Source organism: Rhipicephalus microplus, chromosome 10, assembly GCF_043290135.1.
Source record: "Rhipicephalus microplus isolate Deutch F79 chromosome 10, USDA_Rmic, whole genome shotgun sequence".
Taxonomy (NCBI): domain Eukaryota; kingdom Metazoa; phylum Arthropoda; class Arachnida; order Ixodida; family Ixodidae; genus Rhipicephalus; species Rhipicephalus microplus.
In genome coordinates this window covers 15479096-15493290 of record NC_134709.1, presented here as the reverse complement: position 1 = coordinate 15493290, position 14195 = coordinate 15479096, and the positions used below count along the sequence as shown (strand labels likewise).

The 14195-nt window shown below is 49.0% G+C and overlaps 2 protein-coding genes across 2 annotated transcripts; one reads left to right on the top strand and one right to left on the bottom strand.

Moving 5' to 3' along the window:
• On the bottom strand, positions 1 to 6966 carry LOC142774876 (uncharacterized). The gene is made up of 5 exons (XM_075876026.1): positions 6864 to 6966; positions 5300 to 6031; positions 4418 to 4589; positions 2619 to 2951; positions 1 to 427 (listed from the first exon to the last, which is right to left on the bottom strand). The coding sequence occupies exons 1-5, from the start codon at positions 6964 to 6966 to the stop codon at positions 49 to 51; spliced, it is 1719 nt and encodes a 572-aa protein (XP_075732141.1). The 3' UTR covers positions 1 to 48.
• Positions 6967 to 8340: 1374 nt separating this feature from the next.
• LOC142774173 (uncharacterized) lies at positions 8341 to 11159 on the top strand. The gene is made up of 3 exons (XM_075874567.1): positions 8341 to 8513; positions 10103 to 10414; positions 10864 to 11159. The coding sequence occupies exons 1-3, from the start codon at positions 8348 to 8350 to the stop codon at positions 11061 to 11063; spliced, it is 678 nt and encodes a 225-aa protein (XP_075730682.1). The 5' UTR covers positions 8341 to 8347; the 3' UTR covers positions 11064 to 11159.
• The last annotated feature ends 3036 nt before the right edge of the window (positions 11160 to 14195 follow it).

Genomic DNA, 14195 nt, shown 5'->3' with positions numbered 1-14195 from the left:
TCCCCCTTTTTCCGTTCTGGTCACGTGACCCTTTCCAGCGTGACCACGTCAAGGACTCCGACGGCACAGGGTTCGCATAAACTGTTTCGCTGTTGTATACGTACGCGCCGCACATACACAAATCGAATGCATGCGCGCACAGCTTAGCACACCCACCGCCAGGGGGGAGTCCAGTTGCTGCGGAGGCTTGAAGCGCAGAGGCCCTTGAGGCGCCTTGGCGAACGGGACGCCCAGGAAAGCGTGTACGGTCCACTCGTGTACCTGGTCGCCGACCACGATCTTCTCACCGCGGACGGTGCCGAACAAGCCCTTGACTGTGGGTCGGTCCCGGTTCCACCAGTGTTCCAGCATAGCCACGCCGAACAGAGCTGCGGCGAGCGCCAGCAGGACAAACAGGGCGAACGCGAACAGCCTATTGAAGAGAGACCTGCGATTGGAGGACGTGCGTGCTTAGACGTAGCGTATCCTTCGTCTTAAGCTTGCCGATTAAGTGAATACTTCTAAACCAAATAAGTTTGTGACGTCAGAGGTAACTGTTGGCATTTTACCTCCCAAATCCGCGATGCGATTATGAGGAACAACGTAGTGGAGGACTCTAGGAATATCAACCACTTTGTGCTCTGTAACGTGCGTTTAAATCCACGTAGACGGGCCTCCAGTACTTAGACTCCCTCGAAATGCGACCGCCACGATCGTGGTTCGATACTGCGACCATCGTGTCTCGAGCAGTTGGCGACGTCATCTTACTGCCGAAATTTCCATTGTAGATATGACCATGATATGATGGAAATATGGCAAGTTCAATAAGTTGGGCTGGATCTTTAGACGATATTTAATGGCTAACAGCTTATACAAATCCAGCCTCAGTTTCTTTCGCGGAGGTGTACTCTGTCTGGATGGCATGACCATAAGGCGATAACGCATGATAGAAACACAGGTAACATCAAGATGAATTCAAAAGCGTGTACTGTGCAATGGCCGTGAAAACAAGTGGACATTTCCGGAGCCCTTCACTGCTTTGTGACTCGCTGTTTTGGCACGTACTAACCGTATAAATTATCACATCCGACTACACAAGAAACGTATTTTAAGAACTACATTTACCTAAACGGCCCCTAAACCACCCAAAGGTCGAAATTTAGTTGTGTTGCAGTTGTGAACGACTCTACAACGAATGCATAGCTGTGATAATTTTCTAAAACGGTGCCGTAATGGCAAAGTTACACGCGTCTGATGACACGAATGAGGCCCTCGCTCGTACCACTCTTCCCTCCGCTATTTTCAGTTCGTCCGTTCACTCCTCATCGTGCGAGGAGAAAGAGCGGCGAGCGTGCGTACACTCGAGCTGACAAACCAGCATTGTGGAGAGAGAAGTGGCTATAAGAGGGAAAAGGAAAGAAAAGTGAGCACCGTAACTGTCTGCATCAGGGTGCGACACCTCAACAGTAGCTCACAAGGGATGGAGGTGAGCAGGGATTAAAAGGATAGGATTAAAGGTACAGAGAGAGATAGAGATGCGCTAGGACAGCGAGCGAGGACATATGAGGGATGGGAGAGATAGGAAAGATGGAAACACGTTCACAGGAGTCCGAGAACGGGGCACCACTTGCGAGAGCTCTTGTCGGCGTCAGGAGATGGCGTATATGGCAAGTCCAGTAGGTCAGAGCTACGCTGTCGTCGGAGATCGGCGTCAGGAGATGGCGTAGAGCAAGTTCAGTAGGTCAGAGCTACGCTGACGTCGGAGATCGCGAGGGTACAACCGGTCGGCACGCAATCCAGCGAGCGAGTCCAGTATTGTGGACGACAAGCAGACCTAATGGTATACGCTGAAGGGCTGCAGAGTGCCGAAAGGCGCGGAGAGAAGAGATCGTTCCTTTGTGGGTTGGCGACGGTGTTCAAAACTCAATGCGCGCGTTTTCTGGAAATGTTAAGAAACTGCTTAGGGCCCCTTTAAGGGAAGTCGTCCCATCCGCTTTCGGTGTGTAATTTATCAGCGAATGCAGCAGAGGAAGAAAAACATTTCGTGCCCTCAACGTTTCACCCAATTGCATTTGGTTGTGCTAGTCAGCAGCGTTCGATGAAGTTTCGGCTAAATTTGGCAGACTACGTTAACTTTTGGCCGTCGACTTCCATAGCACCAGCGACTGCGAATAGGGCCTTCATAGCTGCACTTCCGTGTACATTGCCTCCGCTCCGCTAGTGAGTGTTCGCGCTCTGGGAGTTGATTGCGGTGGCTGCAAAGAAACGCGTCTTCTGAGATTCGCTCCTCCAGTTGCCGTAACTAGCCAAGTTGCTTTCAAGAAAATCCTTTGCTGTTTGAACTGAATCATTCAACCGATTTGTATTAATTGCCCCGACAGTTAATTAACCCTAATTGCATACAAACTATATCTGTATTTCAATATAATATGTGTCATTCACGATATATTATACCCAACACTCCGATGTCGTACTCGGGCCACTACCTTCTTCTCGTGAGTTTTGTGGTTTTCGGATACAGCCAAAAATCTCAACTTCCGGTAGACAAGGAGCGGACCGAAAGTGACCGAGCAAGGAAGGAACATAACGTCTCTAGAAGCTAGTGCTATAGATAAAGAAAAAAAAAAGCTTGTGTTTACCGTTTATCCGTCTCCCTACGGCCGCTTTTCGCGTAAAGCTGCTGGTCCTTGCGTCCAAGTGGTGACTGCTGCAGATGCGACGGCACGAGCACCCTGCGTTCGAAGCTGGGCTGGGCGAAAATCTTCGGCTTTTCTCGGACGTCGTCGATTGTGGGCTCGACGCCGGACTCGGGCTTGATCTCGGGCTCAGCCTTGCGTTCCTTATTCTCGGGCTTGGTTGCAGCGTCCTCGAACGACCGCTTCCCCGTGGACACAGCGTTCTCCACCGTGAACGGTGACGTGGTTCCGGACAGAATGTTCGTCGTTCGCGTGGCTTCCGTCTCTCGAAGTGGCCTTCTCGTTGTCAGGTTGTCAGTGTGCGTGAAAAAAAAAAAAGGAGGTTAGTAGCCCTTCACCAATCCGGAAAATTGGGCAAATCAAAGCTTTGCGTCTGCGTTCCTGCACGTACTACTTTTTTTTCTTTTTTTCGCAATCCCAACGCTCCCTCCAAACTGTTTCCTTTCTCCATGCCGTGAATCGAACTATTACCCACGTGCATATCAGTGCAACCCTGAAGATTGGCACAAGTAAAAACGATGGTCATGCTTTAATTGATACTCAATAATTGTAGTAGTTTAACGTCCCACAACCACCACATGGTTATGAGAGACGCCGTAGTGGAGGGCTCCGAAAATTTCGACCACCTGGGGTTCTTTAATGTGCAGCTGAACCTAAGCACACGGACCTCAAGCATTTTCGCCTCCATATAAAATGCGACCGCCGCGGCAGGGATTCGATCCCGTGACCTGCGGGTCAGCAGCCGAGTGCCTTAGCCAACAGACCACCGCGGCGGGTTTTAATTCGTGCTAAGGTGAAAACGAAATTATATGGCCGCGTGAAGTGACAAGTGACCTCGATAGAAGAGCAGGTTTCCATGTCGAAAACGATTATTCGTCTACAAGCCCACGATCGGACAAAGAATGAATTACTGGAACATGGCCCATACGAATACGCATGTCAGGGGCGCCTCTTCGAGGGAGCATTTGTGTGCAACCAGCATTTCTGTGCTCTTTCCTTAACCAGTATTATTTTTTCCTTTTTTGTAAATGTGCCTCATCTAAATGTAACTAATAATAGCTTCGCTTAAAGATGAAACGTCGTTCTTTCCTAACTGGGGAAAAATGGTGATGTCAGGTCCTATATGCAATGCGAACAGTTGATTTTGTGGCCGAGTAAAGCATGAAACGAATAGTACCACTACCGTATTTGATGAAAGAAAAAAGAAAGAATATTCTAGCAAGTGATCTGAAAGTCTCTCTCTTCGACTCGGCGGGTTTGTATACCTAATTGTCGAATCCGTTTCTAGGTCCGTTTAAGCTGGATGTCCCCGAGCCTGACGTGGGCAACAGAATTGGGCCGCGTGCTACACTCTACGAGATGCCCGAAGGCAAAAAGCCTGCCACCCACTTGGTAATGCGTTAAGCGATACTGTTGAGGAACAGATTCTGTGCAAGGCATAACAGTCCGTATTGCGAGACGCATGCATCACAAACCCTTGAAGTTGATATCGATTGTATAGTTGCCACCCATTCTGCCCCTGAAGGCAAGCGATAATGTCGTTTGTATGACGTTACAATAGTTGGCGATGTGCGACGTCATTATGGTGTCATCTGCGATCACGCGCCTAGATCGACGGTCGCTTTTCGGCTTTCATGTCCATCCGCCCTAATTATTCGGAGTGCCCGTTACACCGTGTCTCGTAACCCGTGTAATACTTCGCAGTATCGAAATCTATCAATTGGTGAGCGAAATACACTGACCTGTGCGCAGTGTCCTTTTCGGTGATCTTACTCGGGGGCATCACTTTCTCGGAGCGCTGCTTAGGCCAGGAAGAAGAGGCGCCCACTTCGCTCGCTGTTTCTTTGAAGAAGGGATAACCGACGCGACTGTCCGAGCTCTCACTGCCCCCTGTCAGTGTGACCGTCTGAGCGGCTGAAAGGAAAGAAAAAAAATTAGGAGCCCTTTCCCAGTCTGGAAAATTGGTGCAAGCGAGGTTCGGCGTTAATCACATGTCAATGTATAAAGCAACATTGCGCCCTCCCCCGAGCCACAGCACCCCTCCTCCTTATGTCAATGTATGGGGCTCACTTTGTGCCTCCCCTTTTTGGTAACTAGGGGGGTGCCACCCCCCTCTTCGAACGCCTATGGTCACGCGCATGGACGCCTCCCTATCATGTAAATGGCTCACTTTGCGCCCTCCTCTTAGGTAACTAGAGCGAGTGGCCACCCTCCTGCCCCCCCCCCCACCCCCTCTGCGAACGCCTATGGTTGTAGAGGGCGTGTGACATACGTCACTCAAGTTGTGTTGGTTCTGGGTCGCCCTCTATCGGAATATCTACATAAAGGATGGTGTACGAATAAACGGGGTCAGTTCTGCTGGGGACGCGGAGCATGCGTCTCATTAGTCATCACTGGTGCTCTTGGGCTTTGGCCTGTGTCTGTCCGCTTCGGCTCGAACGCGCCCAACATACCGGATGGTCACGTGCATAGACGTTCCTTCCTACACAACACTGTTTAGGTGTTCATCGAGAAGCGGAATAAGTCAGGCGAATTAGAAAGCGATTTTCCAAGTTTCGTCGTAACAATTAAACTATACTGAACAGCAACAATGACGTCAGAATGAACAAATTTATCATAATCACCTGTTCGTTCCCTGGGGGACCCTGCTGCCTGTCGCGTCGATGATGCTGAATGCCTTGTGGGAATGTCCGAGGTAGCCTTTGAAGGTCCCACGAATGATCTTTTGAGCAATTCGTCGTGTGGATCATTGCCGGGTTCCTTTAAAGCTTGCTGGGGATTCCTTTTAGAAGCATCTTTTAAAGGTTTCCGAGACGGTTGCTTAGAAACTTCCTTGGCAGTTCTCTGCGAGGTATCCGATCCTGGTCCTTCGAACCGTTCTTTCAACATCGTCTTAGCATACTCGTGTGTCGGTTCGTTGGAATGTTCTTCAGGTAGTTCCTTGGAATGCCCCCTGGAAGACTGCCTCGGAGGTTCCTTGGAACGGCCGTCGTGTGGCTTTTTAAATTTTTCTCTTGAAATCACCGCGGCAGGTTGGTTACAAGGTCCCCGAGACGGTTTCTGCATATATTTCTTAGATCCCTTCAAACTTTCAGACATCTCGTTGGAGGATTTCTTAGCAGTTATCGCGGACGCATTCTGTGCCGTTCGCGGCACGTATGGTATTCCCAGCTGCGACAGGTGGCGCGGTGGCCATTGTTCGCTCGGCACTTTGACGAAAGGCGAGCAGTTGATGGATGCGCTGGCCTTCGACAACTGCTTACTGACGGAATCTGGCGACTCGAGTACTTCGGGCATGGTTTCGGAGACTGGAGCCAACGCTGACGAAGGCAACGACCCACGGTCACTGGCTTGTTCTGCATATGGAATTAACGACTAGGCATCACGTCCTAACCACCTTTTGCCATGTAAGATCTGTACATTGGGCGTTTTTTTAGGATAATACGTTTTTAATCGATGACAGAAGTCATGTCGTTTCTGGATCTGAACGCGATCTCGAGGCGGTAATCGCAACTAAAATGACGTTGACTGGACTAAATGAAGAAATCTCGCTAACGAACTTTTTGAATACAGGCTTCAGGCCAGTCCTTTATATTGGAAATTTGCCGCCCGTGCAAACTTAGGTCACGCCCAGTTATGAGAAAATACTAAAGTTACACGTAATTCGAAATGTTCATCGAATTTTAAGGGCGATATCAAGAATGGCGGCTCGTGAAAAAAAAACAAGAGCTGACGGGGTATTAAAAAAATAGGATAGATTGGACGCTACGTAAATTGGAGAACAGTGTTTTTTTTTGTCGATATCTTGTTTTTTTTGTCGGTATCGCACAATAAACGAGACTTGCCGATACTTTGGGTATATGGTGCTCGGTAGTTTTTAATCGAAGTCCACTGGTCCGGTGTATAGGTTCGGTTCGGATTCGGCCTTCTCACGGCTATAAAAAATTTAACAGCAGAACTTGACCGGGAGTACTGATCTTACAGCGTGCCCCTACCTTTTCGTCACATATCGGGCCTACACACTATATATGCCACAATCTCGTTGTGCAACAGTGCCTCAACGACGAGCCCCGTTCCCAGAAAGGCTCCCTTCCAGCGGCCTTCATCCACCACGTAGCGACGGGAAAGTCGGGGGGCCGTTAGGCCTAGCCACCTCGCGGCTCGGGCGTGACCCGACAGTATAATTACCTTTGGTGGACCCTTTGTCGCGGTTCTTCGACACCGTCGTCGTGGGTGCGGTCTCGTACGAACTCGTCGTCGTGGATGTGTCGAGAGTTTCAACCTTCTTCATGGCAGGCTGGGTCGCCGGCGAATTTCCTCGCCAATCATCGGAACGTAGTAGTTGTTGTTGTTCTCCTATTGTTAGTGGCGCATACCCACTGTGGGGAATTGGCCAAGAATCGAGTGGTTTCAAAATTTACTGTTCAGATTTTGAATGATGGAGGTTTAACAGAAAGATTACCGATAGCCTAGGAAAGTGTGTTGCTTAATGTAATGCATGCAAATATTTACATAAACGAATTTATTCTTAGAATAGAGCAATAGTCTGATTTTATACGTATATAGTTATGTGGACATGTTAGGATAATGAAACTGGTTAATTAGTCAACCTATTAGTTTCATCAATATAGTCCCGGACGGCCGCGCATACTGTCGCATTAGAGAAACCAGAAATGGAAGCTCCAAAAGACAAAATTACAGGCAGAGATAAGTCCATACCAATACCACGTAAAAGTATTTCTAAAAGGGTTTTTCGTAATGTGTTAAACCGCCTGCAGGTCAAAAATAAATGGTCTTTTGTTTCCAGTTCACAGAATGCACACAGTGGCGAAGGTGCCTGAGCAGACCTGTGTTTATAGAAATTTATATTTGGTACCCGGCAACGCAGCCTTGTGATAGCTAGTTCTTGTTTTCGAGTGCGGCAAAAGTCTCTTCGCCAGGGATATAATAAATGGCGATATTCTGTAGAGTTTGTTACGTACCGAGTACTGCGCCGTGCGCACGTGCATAGATGATGATGTTGATGACGATGCATCGAAGTGTACAAGCACGTGGGCCTAAAACGAAGGCAGGCAGTCGCGAGAATCAGGAGCAAAACAAAGGGAGGAAGAATGGTAGCTAAAGGCGCTTTTAAAACTGCAGCATTGTATGGACATTGTCGATTCCAGGCCGAGTGGACTGTATCGGGAGGTCCCGATGGAGTTATCGAATTTGGGCCTCCTAATGTATACCGAACATATGTAAGATTCCTTATCTGTTGCAGTAAAAATTCTTGATTAATTAATCAAATAATTGATTGATTGATCAATAAAGTTTTTCATCCATCCATTGATTGATTGATTCCATTCTGCAAAAGCAGAGGATAAGCGAACCTTTTTACCGCACAACATGCAGGTGACACAAAACGCCACAGTTGCCTCTGTAACATCTGTATTAACACTTTAAAAAATCACATTGTATGATCTGGCCAAGTCTTGGCCGACCTATTGGTGTAAATCCGTGCCAATCATTACAATATCATCATTATCATCATCATCGTCGTCGTCGTTTGGATTTGTGGAAGCGCCAAGACAGAAACGGCCAACCGTAGAAGAAGCCGAAGTGGCGATTCGCTCGAGCGGGCCGAATTTGTGCTCTCTACGCCGAACCGCTACGTTCACGGTCTCGCAGCCATGAACGACCAGGCCGACGCGCAGGACTCATTTATGACTGCGCAAAGCAATCTGCCCCCGGCTGGTGGTGAAACACACGGCCAAGCTGCTGGGCCTGCTGTGTACGATGCCGCCGAGGCAAGAAAGATCGCCGCCATCGAGAAGCTCATCGCCACGATTGAAGCCGGTGAGTGCTCGCGCCGCGGAAATCTTCCGATCGTGCTTTAGGACCATCAGAGGTAGGCAGCGTAAGAGTGTGCCAGTCTTACTAATATTCGTACTATACTGTTCAACAGTCCTGCACTGAAAATAGTTCGAAGGTTTATTCAACATTCAATACAATATAAACACCAGTGGAAAGTTGATATCGCACAGTAGGAGGTTTCAAAGTAAAAACTGCCAGGGAGACCTTCTATCTACTCATGTGTACAAAATTTTAAACAAGGATTGGCAACTAAGGCCTGTTTCACGTGCGAGCGTTTTTGCCCCAAGAGCGGAGGGGAAGCCGTCGTACGAGGCCAACACAGGTTTTTAGAGCGCTGCGATCTACATCGTCGGAGTTTGGAAAAATTCGCTTGCTGCTCAAGGTTAACCAATGGGGGATCAGCGACGTGAGGAGCACGTGACTGCAGAGGCGAAGTCGAAGAATCGTTGCGCGCACCGAGAGAAATTCGCTCCAACTCCTCGGGTGACACTACCAACTCTATTTTTCCACTTTTGCGTTTCTCCACCTCTCCCTTTCCCCCCCCAAGACTCCGCGTCATGCTCCCTTGAGGGCTGCACAAGTAAGCGTCTTTATTCTCTCTCCTCACCTAACCACTACCACTACCACCCTCACTACCACCACCACCGCCCACGAGCAAGCGAATTAAATAAAACGAGCGTAATAAAAGGTATACCATTCAAACCTATGGCAGTTAAGAATGATACATCCCGGTAAAAGTACATCACTGGTAGAACAGTAGCTAAAGGAATGAGGTGAACATGACATCATAGCACATGTATATCACTAACACAGTTCAACCCTGTGATGCCGACGAACAGTTATGCCTTCAGAAAAGTTGCGAGAAAACGCTGACTCTTTTTGTTCTAAACTTTCTTTGAGGCATAACCTAATTAATAATAATTGGAAATAAATAATTACGATCGTATAACATGTACGTCACTGCACCGCCGCGGTGGTCTAGTGGCTAAGGTACTCGGCTGCCAACCCGCAGGTCGTGGGATCAAATCCCGGCTGCGGCGGCTGCATTTCCGATGTAGGCGGAAATGTTGTAGGTCCGTGCACCCAGAAAGAACCCCAGGTAGTCGAAATACCCTCGCTAAGCTGCTTGCTTAGCGAGAGTATACACTCCGACAAACGATTTTGTTCTGCGCTCAGATGCGCATGAAATCCAACTATTTCAGATTTCTTCAGCTTGGCGTCGAAATGAAACCTTTTGCGGTGGCTAAAGCTTTGAAACTTCATACGCTTAATCTAGGGCATCCACAGATGACGATGTACTTATCGATTTTCACTTATCGATTAGAAGCTACGTGGGACCGAGCAGACGCCTTCTAAATCTACGGCATCGCGATGTTCGGTGCGAGAATCTCAAGGTGACCCACACTTTCTTTTCGAACATTTTCTCGCCTAACCCAACGTCGTGTCGCGGTAACATTGGTGTTTTCTAGATTGGGGAAGGGTAACTTACTAATACGCTAAAAATTGTTCTTGCTCTATGCGTAAAATCGTTCCTACTCCACTCCCCCCCCCCCCCTTTTTTTTGTCTACAGAGGATCTCGAGTATGGCAGAGCAAGTCCACCGCCGCCGTTCAGCGGACACACGGCGTCCGATCGACTTTCTCCGGCCACCGGGCCTCCACACTTGCCACGCGCAGCGGAAGAGGAGGGCGAACCCGCGTTTTCCACGAGACCATTTGCACACCCGATGTCTCCCGGTGAAACTGCGACATCGGCTCATCCCAGAGCGCCGGCAGAGCCTCCCACCCACATGGATCAGCCCAGCCAGGCATTTCCATCCAGGGAAGCGCCCAACGGGCACCCCGATTATCTACCAACTGGCCCAAACGACCATTCTGCTGAAGGTATATACAACTACAACTACGCTTGAGACGATAAGACACAATAGATGGGTAACAAAATGGCTCCGCAGAAATCGAAACGTGGCCGCAGTAGTGAGTGTGTTGTGGATAATTATGAAGGGAAACGGGAAATATTGATTAAGAAACAATAGGTGGATCTTTCTGGGAAAGTGGTTTCTATAGGGTAGCACTGCTATTGACTATTTAACAAAGTACACGTGTTGGCGGAAACACGACAAGCCTCTAGGAGACAAGGAAGCGATGTATGGGATGTCTGCGCGAATAGGTCTGGATATATGGTTCGTCGTGTACGTATAACATCAACAGAAGACGAACGTTCTATTTCTTTCCGAACGTCCCAAGGAGATCCGTCCCGTTTCTCTCCGATGTCACGAAGAGACATAAGGGGGAGAAGAGGGTTCATGCCATTTTTGGGTCATGGTCTCTTGCAGGTAATCGTACAGAAGGTGCATACATAGGCGTGGTACCCGGCCACGGTTCGGACGCCAGGCATCCTCCTACGGAGACAGTAGGTGGCGCCGGAACGCAGCACACGACTCCGACTCTGCCTTCTGCTGAAGCCGAGCACCACATCGTAAAAGACGCCCGCGAGAGGGCCTCCGACGAAAAGACCGGTGACGCGCTAAGGTGACCGCCATACGGCGTTGCGGGCTTTTGGAGAACTGTTTCTTCGCTAAACCGTGAAGCTAAACCGTGGCCGGGACAAACTGGAGATGAGTGTCCGAGTCGCGTGTCACGCCCCAGTTTCCAGATACACTCATAGAGGGCGTAAGTGCCTCGATCGCGTGGAAGCGATGTTTAGACAAAATAGTAACACGAAATGACGACAATATAGTGCACCTCGCAACTGTCTTTCTCAGTTGACGACACCTAAGCATCCGTTTAAGGGAAGGAATAAGGAGAGACTTGAAGAAAATTTGAGAGGAAGAAAAGAGAGTGGTTAGAGAGGACTGCGCACGACAAACGATCAAGCGACAGCTTCCCCGAGTGACCCTCTTTCGCGGACGAGGCGATAGCCAGCCGCACAAAGAAAAGGAGAAGTGCACGGCTCTTGCATAAGCAGGAACTCAAGTCGCGTTTGGCAGGAAGTGCAATTTTTCACACTCCGCCACCCCCCCACTCCTTTTTTTTTTGTCTACAGAGGACGATCTCGAGTATGGCAGAGCTGGTCTTCCCCCTCCGGTCAGCGGACACACTTATTCGTTCATCTATACACTACAAATAACGTAATCACAAACAACATTAATGAGAACTTACAAACATTGATGCCAAAGAAGGGATATGGAATTTTATTAGCCGTAATTTTTTAATGTAGTTGTGAAGAACGAAAAATGTGTAAGAAAGGAAAACATGCCACCAGCAGTGACCGTGCACGTCTATTTCTTTACATCTACGTAACAATTACTTCTTACAACATCCCCTATACTTTCCTTGGTGTCAATGTCTGGTAGTTCTCATTCATATTTTGTCTAACAAAGAAAAATAGCACGGACACTCTCACGACATTACAAAACATCACACAAAACTACAAAATGACTCAGCAGAAATCAAAACGTGGCCGCAGACTATCACGAAGTGAACCACATGCAATCACGAAGTGAACCATTCTTTCTGCAGATTGTACAATTGGGGAAACTGGAGTAGGGCATTTTTCTTTTAGATTCAGAGTTCGTGATCTGCAGTTTCCTAGCCGCTTAGTAAGCACAGATGCTATTGACCGACAGGACCCGCAAAGGCGTGTAGCAGCAGCCGGCGCCAGTCGCGCCAAAACGATTTTCTGATCAGTTGCGAAGCTTTTGTTCCGCTAAGTTTCACTGAGTTTCACCGCACGTGGCGGGGCACCTGCCGCACTCTAGCGGAAGGCGAAAGGGCGTCACCGATTCACTCCTTTGCCCTCCTCTTAAGTACGGCAGGTATTCCACCACGTGCGGTGCAGCCGTGCGTGTAGCGCATGTATAGGGCTTTAGGACAGTTCCACGCGCTACCCGCACAGCCGCAACGCACGTGCCGGGACCCCTGCCGCACGCAAGCGGGGACAAATGAGCCAATTGACGACGCTTTTTCACCCTCTGCTTGGATGCGGCAGGTGTACCGGCACGTGCGTTGCGGCTGTGCGGGTAGCGCGTGGAACGGCCCTTGCACAAAATGTACCCTCACATATTCAGCAACAAATGCCCATGGTGCGCAGCCACTCAGACATTAGAGCATGTCGCATATCAGTGCACACTATACGCCTGGAGGTCGCCATCTTGCCTATCCTGGACAGCACTCGGCTGAGGTGGTCGTGGGAGTGAGGCTCGCAGAACAGTATTAAATGGGAAGCCGACTGGTAACCTTTGACCAAAAAGCCTGGCGAGCCGCTGAACACATATTTAATCTGTACTTAATGCATTTAACGAAGGTGTAGGCACCATATTTCTCCACATTTTACCGAGCATACAAGTAGAAGCAGCTCTTAGAATTTGTTTTTACCAACTGCTTTCCTAGATCCTTCAATTTTTTATTGCACCAGCTTATTTTTGCACTGAAGATCGTCTATTTGCCAGCACATCTCTTGGTATTCTTGCCAGTTTATTATCTTATTCTCCCATGTATATTCGCGTGACTCATGCATGTGATTCACATTTGCAAAGCCTCCTCGTCGTCTTGTCTGCACTTTTCCTGCTGCGTTTTTTTCGGCAAGGCCAAGACTCGGATAGAAGACAATTGTCTTGTTTAGTCATGGCTCGCTGGCAATGCCATGTATTATCTGAACAGGTCCACAGCCTACATACTAGGTGAAATTAGCCATAGCTGCATGCTACTGCGAGCAACTACGGTAGTGTAGTCTGACTAGCACGCATGTGTCCAGGTGCAGGTGCAGTCGCAGCACCGCCCTGACGGTGGCGTTTGTGCTTGTGCTGGCACTGGCACTGCTCATGGTCGTTATGGCCGTGCTGGACTACCTCAGGCTGCGCGATCGACCCCTGGTCAGTGGTCGGTTCGGCGCCGTGCGTGGCCAGCGACTCGTGGTCAAGGACCAGGGCCGCGAATTGACGGTGGACGCCTTTCTGGGTCTACCCTTCGCCAAGCTGCCGGGTGGGCAGCTGCGCTTCAACCCGCCGCAACCGCTTGACTCGCCGCTTGGGGTGCGTTTCTATTGAAGTGGCACTGACGACAATTTTCGAAGCTGAGTTTACTCCGCCACATTGATCTCCGGCATACAGAGACGGTTCTGAGCGAGTGTAGACACCAGTAAATGCTGATTTGTTATAATTGACGTTAAAGGGTTCGATAACCAACCCTCGGGCTTAGTGAGAAATCATTTTGCAGATGGTAGGCCCTGTTGTGACTATCTCGGATAAATTGTGCAGTCGTGTGCGGCAAAGAGAGTTCTGCAGCAGAGTAAGAAGTTGCCATTTTTTCAGGCATCCGCATTTCATGGAGAGGTCTGTGCGCTCACTCTCTTAGAAGCTATATACCGGCGCCTGTTCTTCGATGTCAAACAGCAGAGAGCATGCTATTTAGCAATAGTCGACATAAATCAAGAGTACCGTTCGTATCAGATGCTCTCCTTGCCACGAGATGCGCGTTTACACTAGAAAGACACGACACCGATTTTTGTCTGCGGGCTGTCTTCAGAAGTGTCTTTTCTTTTGTCGTTGGCCTAGGTACACTGCAAAGACACAAACAGTCCCCGAGTGGTCTCTCTAAGACCGCGCTCACGCCTTTTCATGCTCACAGTTTTTCGTTGGCCAATTCTGTAGTCACATTGGAGGCACAC